This window comes from Chiloscyllium plagiosum, chromosome 18 (assembly GCF_004010195.1).
Source record: "Chiloscyllium plagiosum isolate BGI_BamShark_2017 chromosome 18, ASM401019v2, whole genome shotgun sequence".
NCBI lineage: Eukaryota > Metazoa > Chordata > Chondrichthyes > Orectolobiformes > Hemiscylliidae > Chiloscyllium > Chiloscyllium plagiosum.
This window is the reverse complement of record NC_057727.1, coordinates 1,365,157-1,378,249: the sequence shown is the minus strand read 5'-3', so window position 1 is coordinate 1,378,249 and position 13,093 is coordinate 1,365,157. Positions and strand designations below refer to the sequence as shown.

Here is a 13,093-nt window from a genome sequence, read left to right as displayed (position 1 = left end):
GAACCTGCACTCCAAGGTCTCTTTGTTCAGCAACACTCCCTAGGACCTTACCATTAAGTGTATAAGTCCTGCTAAGATTTGCTTTCCCAACTCCATCTGCCACTTCTCAGTCAGAAGATTATGTTTTCAAGTCCTGTTCCAGGGACCTGAGCACAGAATCCTAGGCTAACATCCCCAGTGCCATACTGAGGGTGCTGTCAATTGTTGATACTGCTGTCTTTTGGTTAAAAGGTCAAACTGAGGCTCTTTTTGCTTCCCCAGGTGGATGTAAAGATCCCATAGCCGTTATCTTGAAGGAGCAAAGTGGAGGCTCCCTAATGTCCTTAAACTATATTTTCCATTCAATCAGCATAACAGACTATCTGACCATTATCATGTTGCTGTTTTGAGTCAGCGTTTTGAGTCCAGTGATCCTTCTTTAGAACCTCTTCAATCTGTCTCTCACTCTCTCTCTAACTCTCTCTTGCTCTCTCATGCTCTTTCTCTCGTCCTCCCTGCCCTCTCTGGATGTTCTCTGTAAGGGTTTCTTGAATGAAAGCAAGCTGTGGTACCGTGCTTTAGTGAGACACAGCTATCAGCTGTACTTCAAGGATTATGCATGCCCATACTTTTCTGCATGAAGCTGGTCACTGTTCAGAAGCACAACGTGTGATTGTTATTCCTCATCCCTAGCTTGCAGAGTCAGCTGTTAATTGGGGCTCATTCATTTGATTAAGCATTGGATGGGAATCTCATCAGCTCTGTGTTGCACCAATACTCCACGTAAAGACCAATTTTTTTTTTTAAACAGAATCATATTTAGAGTTAATGACTGAAAAGAATGATTAACTATTTTGTGTTTTAAGATTGTTACCATAACTAATGACTTTGCATTATTCATAAAGGCAGAGGGCATGGTGAAGCACAAGACCATTAAACCGTTGTCCATTGCCATAAATTCACCAGTGAGGAACTTGCTCCCCGGCTATGGTGAAAGGCAACGTAGTTCAGACAATGGAGGATTTAAAATTGATAAGGAGGAGATATTGGACAGGGTGTCCGTACTTAAAGTTGACAAGGCACTAGGACTGGAAGTTGACATTTTACTAACCAGGCACTCTACTCCCTATTCATCTGTTACCACCCCCCTGGCATCCTTACCTAGAACCCTACCTCTTACTCATTTCACATCCTATCATTGGCAACGTATTCCCATCCAGCTGGCATCCGGCACTCTACTCAGATGTCACATCAGGCATCCGACCTACCTCTGGCTCCTTACCCCTTCCTAGCTGGCATCATGCCTTGCATTGGAACATTGACTGTCATCTTTACATTTCTTGCATCCAACCCCCTACTTACCTGACACTTTACCTCTACCCAGCTGGCACCCTAGCATCACACCCGCCCGATGTACACGTGCTTTGACAGCAGTGTCAAAGTAGCTGTCAGGACCTTTACAGTTCAGAATATGCTAGCTGACTGCTGTGAAAAGGGGCCATGGTTTGCCCTTTTCTGACAGTTCTATACTACAAGAGAACTGTCGGAATGGATGTAGAGCTCCGCATTTCTGAGGAAACCCTCAGTGGAATCTCTTGTCAGAAATGTGAACCTTCCTTAAAAAGATATGTGAGAACTTCCCAATTTTGTCAGTAGCTCTCAGATGTTCGTAAGAAGGATTTTGCAAGGTCTACACTGTCTATTGTTGTCATTTCTGATGCTTGAGTCCATGCTTTTGGCCCAACCAGTTTAATTCCTTCTTGATGGAACTCAATGGTTTGCTTGGCCATTTTAGAGGGCTGTTCTTAAGTCACAAGGAGGACACGCCAGATAAGGACAGCAGATTTCCTTCCCTAATGGACATAAGTGAATTTATGACAATGGACAATGGTTTAATGGTCTTCATTAGACTCTTAATTGAGACCTTTATTGAATTTGAAGTCCACCATCTGCAGTAGTGATATTGAAGCCTCAGTCTCCAGAACATTATCTTGATCACTACATTATATCCTTCCCATTTGTTATTGCTCTGAATTTATTATTTATAATTACTCATGGTTTTATGAATGAGTTTTGATTCACTTTCCGAATGTTTAATTTTCCATGCAATTTTTTGCTTTTTAATAGTCCACGTTTTTCTCCTTTCTTTCAAAAATTGTCGATTGATGCTGTGTTTCAATCTCTATGGCATCAGTAAGCTCGGAGTATCAGCCTAATTGTAGAGGGCCTCACAGATGAGACAGACGCAGTCCTCACCCAATTCCCACAACTCTGTCAGTTCAACAGATTGTGATGTGAAACAGGAACCATGGCTGATCTTCTGCTCCAGATTCAATCGTACATTTGGAATTAAACCTGAACCTCCAGTCTATATTGCTACCAAACGATGAAGCATGTTTACTCACTTGAGTTATAGTATTAATTTGTTGTTTATCCATTCATGGGATGAGGACATAATTGGCTGGGCCAGCATTTATAACCCATTCATAATTGCCCTTCAGAAGGTGGTGGTGAGCTGCCTTGTTGTATTGCTGATGTCCATGTGGTATAGGTACATCCATAAGACTGTTCAGGAGGAAGTCCCATGATATTGATCAAGTAGTAGTGAGATAAATGATGTAGCTGCAAGTCAGGATGATGTGTGACAAAGGGGCAAACTTGCAAGTGCTGGTGTTGACATGCATCTGTTACCATTGTTCATTTAGCTGGTAGCAATCGTTGGTTTGGAAATTGCTGTCAGAGGAGCTTTAGTGGTTTATTGTTGTGCATCTTGTAAATGGTGCACACTATTGTCACTTTGCCTATTTGAAACACAAGGCTGTCAGTCAGTAATGCAACTGTAGCATCTTAAGTGTGGTAAAACATTCCATAGCCATCACAGGAACATTGTTACAGTAAAATTAATTCCAAACTACATAAGTATCTGTTTGCAGCAGTGAACAAAAGTAAATCACAGAATTGTTACAGCTGAGAAGGAGGCCATTCAACCCATTTTGTCTGCACCAACAAACCAGGAACATTTATTCTTGCAGTTTATCCACTGCTGATAGTGACACAGACACAGAGCATGGTAAAGATGATATGAAGTTTGTCGAAGATTCTATGGATGTGACTGAATATCTCCTGCCAGAGAAGTAGGTATATTTATTCTTATTTACCTTTATTCATTCATTCATGTTGTGTAAAGATCCCCAGCAGGGACATTTCTTACTCATCCTTATTCCAGACTCTCAGAAACATGCAATCTACCTTTGTTAACATCTACAGAAAGTACTGGAAATGTTTAACAGACCAGATATCATCTGTAGAAGAAGACATAGCATTTATAATCCAGATCAATGATCATTCATCAGCCATTTCCAGACCATTAAACTGAAACACTAACTTCCTTTCACCATTGCTTCCTAACTTGCTGCGTATTAGCAATGTTTTCTGTTTTTAATTTCAGATTTTCAACATTCATAACTTGTTTCTTTTTGTTGACATCTAAATTCCTTTTCTAATGATGCTTGAACTTTCCTGGAACACCAATTCATGAAGAAAACACAGACACCAGTACCTGCTCCCCTGTGGCATTGCTTGCATTGGGTCTGAGATTTCCATGGAATGACCTGCAATTCAGAATGTTTTAGAATACAGTTAAACAATGCATTTACCAAGAACAGAAAACCTAATGTCTGCTAATTGAATGCTGTTCAATTGCTCTTGAAAGCTTAAAGTCTTAACTCCTGGTTTTCTTTAAAACGTGTCAGTTGGGAAGTGACATAGAATGTACATCATAAAATCAAGCTTAGGAAGTCAGTGTTGGTGTTTATACATCACACTGGTGCCAACTTACCCCTGTTCATCTAAATTAAAACCATAACATGTAGGATATTCAGTTCTTCATATCTTCTTCACCATTCAAAAAGATCATGGCTGATCTCCATTCCACTTTCCTGCCTTTTTTTCCCAGAATCCTTGATGCCTTCACTGTTGAAAAATCTACCTGCCTTGAATATACCAAACGACCCAGCCTCAACAGCTGTCTGCAATAAAGAATTCCATAGATTCACTACTTTCAACAATGATGCAATTAGGCAAGATTTAAGATGCATAGGATGGGGAAGGAAACCACAGGGGATGGACACACTTGAAATGTGGAGCTCATTCAAGGAACAGGTACTGTGGGTCCTTGATATGTATATATCTATTAGGCAGGGAGGTAGTTGTCGAGAGGAAGAGAAAGAAGTTGAAGCTCTTGTCAAGAGGAAGAAAAAGGCCTTTTTGAGGATGAGGCATGAAGGCTCAGTTTGGGGGCTTGAGAGTTATAAGTTAGCCAGAAAAGATCTAAAGAGAGAGCTCAGAAGAGCCAGGAGGGGACATGAGAAGTTGTTGGCAGATAGGATCGAGGAAAACCCTAAGGCCTTCTATAGATATATCAGGAATAAAAGAATGACCAGAGTGAGATTAGGGCCAAACAAGGATAATAGTGGAAGTTGTGTGTAGAATCTAAGGACACGGGGAAGTGCTTAATAAATCCTTTTCATCAGTATTCACATTGGAAAAGAGCAATGTTAATGGGAATACGGAGACATAGGCTACAAGATTAGATGGGATTGAGGTTGACAAAGAGGAGGTTTTAGCAATTTTCGAAGATCCGAAAATAGATAAGACTCCTGGGCTGGATGGGATTTATCCTCGGATTCTCTGGGAAGCCAGGGAGGAGATTGCAGAGCCTTTGGCTTTGATCTTTATGTCATCATTGTTGACAGCAGTAGAGCCAGAAGACTGGAGGATAGCAAATGTTGTTCCCTTGTTTAAGGAGGGGAGTCGAGACAACCCTGGTAATTATAGGCCAGTGAGCATTCGGTTTTGGGTAAGGTGTTTGAAAAGGTTATAAGAGAAAGAATTTATAATCATCTGGAAAGGAATCATTTGATTAGGGATAGTCAACATGGTTTTGTGAAGGGTAGGTCATGCCTCACTAACCTTACTGAGTTATTTGAGAAGGTGACAAAACAGGTGGATGAAGTAAAGCCGTTGATGTTGTGGATATGGACTTCAGTAAGGCATTTGATAAGGTTTCACACGATAGACTATTGCACAAAATACAGAGTTTTGGGATTGAAAGTGATTTAGTGAATTGGATCAGACATTGGCTCGCTGAAAGAAGACAGGATGATGGTTGATGGGAAATGTTCATCCTGGAGCTCAGTTACCAGTGGTGTGCCGCAAGGATCTGTTTTGGGGCTACTGCTGTTTGTCATTTTTATAAGTTATCTGGATGTCAGCTTAGAAGGATGGGTTAGTAAATTTGCAGATGACACTAAGGTAGGCAGAGTTGTGGACATTGCCAAAGGATGTTGTGGGTTACAGATACACATAGATAAGGTGCAGAGCTGGGCTGAGAGGTGGCTAATGGAGGTTAACGCGGAAAAGTGTGAGGTAGGTCACGTCGGAAGAAGTAACAGGAATGCAGAGTACTGTACTAATGGTAAAATTCTTGGCAGCGTAGATGAACAGAGAGATCTCCGTGTCCAGGTGCATAAATCCCTGAAAGTTGCCACCTTGGTTGATAGGGTTGTTAAGATGGCATATGGTGTGTTGGTGTTTATTGGTAGGGGATTGAGTTTTAGAGCCATAAGGTCATACTTCAGCTGTACAAGACATGGGTAAGGCCACACCTGGAGTATTGTGTGCAGTTCTGGTCACCGCATTATAGGAAGGATGTGGAAGCTTTGGAAAGGGTTCAGAGGAGATTTACCAGGATTTTACTTGGTATGGAGGGAAGGTCTTACGAGGAGAAAATGAGGAACTGAGGCTGTTTTCGTTGGAGAGAAGAAGGTTGAGAGATGACTTAATCGAGACATATAAGATAATCAGAGGGTTAGATTGGATGGACAGTGAGAGCCTTTTTCTTCGGATGGTGAAGGTTAACATGAGGGTACATAGCTTTAAATTGAGGGGTGATAGATTGAGGACAGATATTAGGGGTAGTTTCTTCACTCAGACAGTAGTCACGGCGTGGAACGGCCTATCTGCAACAGTAGTAGACTCGCCAACATTAAGGGCATTTAAATGGGCATTGAATATATATATGGATAATAATGGAACGGTGTAGGTTAGATGGACATCAGATTAATTTCACAGGTTAGCGCAACATTGAGGGCTGAAGGACCTGGACTGCACTGTAACTTTCTGTGTTCTGGCAGAGGACAGTCTTCTTCTTCTGTGTTATAAATGGCTAACCCCTTATTCTGAGATGATGCCCCCTGGTGGTCCGAGAATCTCACAAGGGGAAACAATCTTTCCAACCTCTATCCTGTCAAGCCCCCCCAAGAATCTTGAATTTTTCAATAAATCTACCTCTCATTCTTCTAAATTCCATTGGGTATAGGCTGAGCCTACTCCTCATAACTGGGTACAGAGAAACTATTTTATCAGCCTAATGAACCTCCTCTGGACTTCCTCCAATGCCGAAACAACCAGATCCTGGGTTGCAAATGGGTTCTGTTCCTGGGTCCATTTGCAAGTCGATTTGTATGCAAGTTGGAACACGATGCAGAACCATATAAAGCAGCCTTTCAAAAATGTTCCAGTGTCACATATTTAAAATTACATACCTGCATTCATAAGTATGAGCGTTCATAAGTTGAACATTTTACATTGCACTCCCCCCACCCCATATATCTTCCCTTAGGTGAAAGGACCAAAACTGTTGACAGTACTCCAGCTGTGGTCTGACTGATGACTAACCTATATTCATAAAACCTCCCAGCTTTTATACTGTACTCCTTTTGAAATGAAGACCAACATTTTATTTGCCTTTCCTATTGCTCACTGAACTTGAATGCTAGCTTTTTGTGATTCATGCATAAATCACTCTGTTTTGTAGCTTTCTGCTCCTAATTCTTCATGCCAAAGTACATTATATTTCATCTACCAGGTTGCATGACGTGTCTATGTTACTCTGCAGACTCTTTGTGTCATCCTCATCACTTACCTTCCAATGTCATAGAGTCATAGAGATGTACAGCGAGGAAACAGAGCCTTCGGTCCAACCCGTCCATGCCGACCAGATATCCCAACCCAATTTAGTCCCACCTGCCAGCACCTGGCCCATATCCCTCCAAGTTGAAACTTTATTGCTGGAACAGCACAGCAGGTCAGGCAGCATCCAGGGAACAGGAGATTCGACGTTTCGGGCACAGGCCCTTCTTCAGGAATGAGCAGAGAGTGTTCAGCAGGAGAAGATAAAAGGTAGGGAGGAGGGACTTGGAGGAGGGGCGTTGGAAATGTGATAGGTGGAAAGAGGTCAAGATGAGGGTGATAGGTCGGAGTAGGATGGAGGCGGAGAGGACAAGAAGAAGACTGCAGGACAGGAAGGCGGTGCGGGGCGGGGGGGAGCCGGCGGAGACAAGGGGGGGGGGGGGGGGAGGAAGAAACTGGTGAAGTCCAAGTTCATCCCCCGCGGTGGGAGGGTTCCCAGTCGGAAGATTCTCTTTGTTCAGCAACACTCCCTAGGACCTTACCATTAAGTGTATAAGTCCTGCTAAGATTTGCTTTCCCAAAATGCAGCACCTCGCATTTATCTGAATTAAACTCCATCTGCCACCTCTCAGCCCATTGACCCATTTGATCAAGATCCTGTTGTAATCTGAAGTAACCCTCTTTGCTATCCACTACACCTCCAATTTTGGTATCATCTACATGTACTTTTGTGTCATTTGTAAGCTTGTTTATAGTGCATTCACATCCCTCGTCAAAGTCATTAATGTATATAAAATCAATATTGTCGTCCCAGCACTGATCCCTGTGGCACTCCATTAGTTAGTGATTGCCACCCTGAAAATGCCTCCCCTTATCCCAACTCTCTGTCTTCTTATTTAGCCAGTTCTCTGTCAATCCTGATATAGTGTCTCCAACACCATGGTAGCCTAATGTGTTTTACCCTATCAAACACCTTCCGAAAATCAAAATATATCCTCTGCTTCCCCTTTTTCAAATTTGTTGAAAGAATTCAAGTAAATCTGTTAGGCAAGATTTCCCCTCATTGCTGCTATAGGGCTCACCATCCCAAAGTCTCGCCCCATGACCTCACTTGGATGGTCACAATCCAGAGTTTGAAAATCCCTGATCAATACTATTCTCTTCAATCATAAGTGGTAATAAGTTTAAAATTCTGCCCCAATCTCTTGATGAAGGTTCTGAATTTCTTGTTGCATTTATTGGTGACTATCTTATATTGTTGTCCCCAACTCTTATTCTTTATATATATTTGACATGTGAATTACAGTTGTAAATAATATATCTGATTTCTGAACAGCTGCATAAATACTAAGCTGATGGACTGCACAGTTGAAGAAGAAGTATTAAATATCATTAACAATAAAATAGTGCCTGGGGAAGAAGAATCTGTCCAAGTTCCAGTGGCTTTGACACCCAACAAGAGTGTATGTAGCATGAGGACTGGTATTGTCTACGATGCATGTCTTATGTCCCTAGCTAAGAAAGCATTTTCAAGGTGTGAGCATCTCAAATGCAAAGGTAAAATAGATTTGGAACTGCACATTGTAGCAACAGCTATGAAAGTTGTGAGCCATTGCTGCCATGGACACAAATCTGTCTGGTGGTCACAACCATTACTCGAAGGTGTCCCTGCTGGCAATACTCTGCTGGTGTCAAGCATAGTTTTATCAGGAAATAATTATCGGAAAATTGCTCTGATGTTCAAATTCCTAAATATGCGTCTGGTTAGTTATCAGTCATTCCTCAAGACTCAAAAGTCGTATGTTCAGCCATCAGTGACAAATTTCTGGAAGAAGATGCAGGGAAAACATTTTCTGGAGCTCACGCATCCCCTTGTGGTATTGGGGGATCAAAGCAACAACGACTATATCTCTTCAGAGCGATACCTCACTTATACAATGATGGACAATTGTACTCACAAGATCCTTGACGTTCAAGTGATCGATGCCAGAGAAGGAGCCAGGAGACTGAGAAATTTGGAAACCTCTGCGTTCCGACGTGCCTTCCAATGGTTGGTGAAGAATAATCTCGATGTTTCTGAGATAGTTACAGATGCAGATCCTCAGCTTTTGTCAACGATAAGTAAGTATTCATGATGTGAGAAAATAAGAAGGAATGATCTGTTCAATAGAGTCATAGTGTCATAGAACTGTACAGCATGGAAACAGACCCGATTCTCCATCCTTGATCTCCCCAATGAGCTTACCCCTGCTATAGCTTTAAATTCTCCAGTTTCCCCCATCCCTCCTCATGCCATCTCAGCTCGTACAGCATGGAAACAGACCCGATTCTCCATCCTTGATCTCCCACCGTAAAACTCCCCAATGAGCTTACCCCTGCTATAGCTTTAAATTCTACAGTTTCCTTACCCCTGCTATAGCTTTAAATTCTACAGTTTCCCCATCCCTCCTCATGCCATCTCAGCTCACTCTCCAAGAGAACCTGATTTCTCAACCCCACTCCCACTAAACTGCAACCACATAACTTCACTTTATCCTAATAAATCTCCTTTGCTCAATAGTGAATAACCCCAACTTTTCCATCCTAAACATGTGACTGAAATCCCTCATCCCTACCACCATTTTCGTAAATTGCTATACCCTCTCAAGAATCCTCACATTCTTCCTCAAGTGGGCTGACCGGTACTAGACACAATATTAATCATCTATCTGCCACTTTGTTGTCAGGCTGCTTGTTCGCTATCCAGTCTTTGAGGCACTGCAGTTTGCTCCAGCTAAACATTGGACAGACAATTCCCTGTGGCACCTATCTGAGGGAAGAGTATGGGGGTGGAGTGAGCTATTGAGCTGCCATCTCTCACTGAAGAACAGTTCACAAGTGCTATTCATCCTCCAGCACTTTGCTTAAGTGACCTTTCTTCAATAAGATTAATTTGCAGTTAAAGCAGTATATTGTCCCAAGGTATTTCACAGGAGCATTATCAGACACAATGGACAGCGAACCTCCTAAAGACACATTAGGATAGGTGTTCATAAAATTGGCAGGTTTCATAATTGTGTCAAATAATTGTGGTTTAATGTTTTTCTCTATTTGTGTTTAGAGTCAGTATATCCAAACGTTCTTCACCAGTTAGATCTCTGGCACGGAATCAGAGCTGTCCATGAGAGGATAAGCAAGGTAATTTAATGTCAACCAGTATTTATCTCTTTAGTCATGAAGGAACTTCGCATTAAGCCTACCAGCCCTCTACTGTCAGTTAGCACCATAGAAATGATATGGTACAAAAGCAGACCCTTCAGTCCAGCTTGTCCATGCCAATTCAAAGACACCCAGATGCCCTTTCTAATCCCATCTTCCTGTACACAGCCCAAAGCCCTGCAACATATAACACTTTTTGAAAGAATCTAGGGCCTCTGCTTTCACTACCACCTCAGGCAGTAATTTTCAAACACTTGCTACCATCTATGGAAAATAAAAAAAATCATCATATGTCCTCTAAGCCTTCTGCCACTTAGCTTGAATCTATGACCCCTGGTTTTTGAAATTCCTCCTGTCTATTCTATCTCCAACCCTCTCAATTTTGTGTTTCAGTCAAGGACAGCACAGTGGCTCAGTGGTTAGCACTGCTGCCTCAAGTTTGATTCCAGCCTCTGGCAACTGTCTGTGTGGAGTTTGTACATTTTCCCTCTGTCTGCGTGGGTTTCCTCCCACAGTTCAAAAATGTGCAGGTGAGGTGGATTCACCATGCTAAATTGCCCATAGTGTCCAGGGATATGCAGGCCAAGTGGATTAACCATGGGAAATGCAGGTTTAAAGGGATAGAGTAGGGGGTGGCTCTGCGTGGGGTGCTCTTCGCAGGATCAGTGTAGATTCAATGGACCAAATGGCCATTGGGATTTTATGATTCTGTTACCCCTCAACCTTCTCTATTCCAAGGATATCAACCCCTACCTCTCCAATCTCTTCTCATAACTACAGTTCTCTCTTGTCAATCTTCTCTGCACTCTCACCAGAGCAATTACGTCCTTCCTGTAAGTCAGATCACAGTTGATATGTTGCTCAATTGCATTTACCTTCCTTTACTCCTTATCCCTTCATAGCCTTATTAAGTCATGAAGATGTTGTTTGTGACCTGGCATACACTCTTTTGAGGCAGAGATTTCCAGGCTTCATTATTTTCTGTATGAAAAAATGCTTTTAAAAAAGTGCTTCATCCGGAAAGGTCTGACGTTTTTAAGATTTCAATTGGATTGAGTGTGTGCAGTTGTTGTGTAGGTGTGGCAATACTATGTCTTTAAGAGGTGAATTTTGTCCTGGAGTTTTTGTGAATAAAGGTTGAGACAGTCGTGATGAGCAGTCTGCTCCAAAGCCAAGAAAGTAAACAGCTTGTGAGGCCTTGGCGTTATTTTTAGTCAAAACAGTAGAAGCAACTTGAATGGTTGGGGCCAAGCTCGCACAGAAGCAAGATATACTTTTGTTTTTAGGTTTCACTAGCAGTTACTGCTGGGGTATTGAAGCTGGATGTGAAAGCTATTTTTCCCCTCTCTATTACAGCTTAAAAAAAAGCTTCCTGATGCTAGAATTGCATGTGAGACAAACAATTTTTCTGAATTTGCCTTTGCTAAGTATGTGTTTATGGGATGTTACTATATTGGAACAGATGTATTTAGTAGTTAAATAATCTAATATTCTTTTAAGTTTTCCAGTAAAATTATTTCTTCCAATTCTTCTATCTTTTTGTTGCTTTTTAACTAAAGCATATGAATAAAGTGTTTTGCTTCGAGACTGGTAATTTAATCAATTGAATTGCATTCAGAATGCAACGCCTGACACATGCCTTTAAAATAAGAGAAAGTTCGGGTCTCAGCTACCTTCTTAATATTTTGAAGAGGTTTGGTCTGGTCTGCAACATTAAGAAAGTGTAGACTGATTTAGTTCATAGCTGAAATCTGTTGTTAAAGTTAAGCAGGGTTTGTTCAACAGTTCCAATAAAAGGCCAGCTAAATCTTGGATTTGGTGCTTGGCAACGAACCATGCCAGGTGTCAGATCTCTCGGTGTGAGAGCATTTCAGTGACAGTGATCACAAAGCCCTGATCTTTACTATATTTATGAAGAGGGATAGGAGCAGATGGTATGGAAAGATATTTAATTGGGGGAGGGGGAATTAGAATGCTATTAGGCAGGAACTGAGGTGCCTAGATTGGGAACAGATGTTCTCAGGGAAATGCACAACTGAAATTGGGAGTTTGTTTAGGAAGCACTTGCTGATAGTGCTGGATAGGTTTGTCCCACTGAGATAAGGAAGGGATGGTAGGGTGAAGGAACCTTGGGTGACAAGGGATGTGGAACATCTAGTCAAGAGGAAGAAGGAAGCTTACGTCAGGTTGAGGAGACAAGGATCAGACAGGGCTTTAGAGGGTTACAAGGTAGTCAGGAAGGAAGTGAAGAATGGACTTAGGAGAGCTAGAAGGGGGCATGAGAAAGCTTTAGCGGGTAGGATTATGGAAAACCCTAACACATTCTACACTAATGTGAGGAACAAGAGGATGGACAGCATGAGGATAGGGCTGATCAGGGATAGGGAACTTGTGGCTGGAGTCAGAGGAGGTAGGGGAGGTCCTTAATGAATACTTTGCTTCAGTTTTCACTACTGAGCGGGACCTTGATGTTTCTGAGAACAGCATGAAACAGCTGATATGCTCAAACAGGTTGATGTTAGGAAGGAGGATGTGCTGGACATCTTAAAAACCTAAGGATAGAAACAAATCCCCTGGGCCAGATGGGATATACCCTAGATTACTACAGAAAGCGGTGGAAGAGATTCCTGGGTGTTTGGCAATGATCTTTGCATCCTCACTGTCCATTGGAGTAGTACCAGATGACTGGAGGGTGGTAAAGGTTATTCTCTGGTTCAAGAAAGGGAATATGGATAATCCTGGGAATTACAGACCAGTCAGTCTTATCTCTGCGGTGTGCAAAATATTGGAGAGGATTCTGAGAGATGGGATTTATGATTACTTGGAAAATCATAGTTTGATTAGAGATAGTCAGCATAGCTTTGTGAGGAGAAAGTGAGGGCTGCAGATGCTGGAGATCAGAGCTGAAAATGTGTTGCTGGAAAAGCGCAGCGGGTCAGGCAGC

General features: G+C 42.0%; 1 protein-coding gene across 1 annotated transcript in view; it reads left to right on the top strand.

Annotated features, from left to right (window-relative positions):
* LOC122559181 overlaps positions 1–13,093 on the top strand; it is a 27,166-nt gene that overhangs the window by 3,821 nt on the left and 10,252 nt on the right. The window contains exons 5-7 of the mRNA XM_043708562.1: positions 3,012–3,113; positions 8,288–9,072; positions 10,052–10,128. Coding sequence (XP_043564497.1) covers positions 3,012–3,113; positions 8,288–9,072; positions 10,052–10,128 — 964 coding nt within the window. The remainder of the gene's footprint in view (positions 1–3,011; positions 3,114–8,287; positions 9,073–10,051; positions 10,129–13,093) is intronic.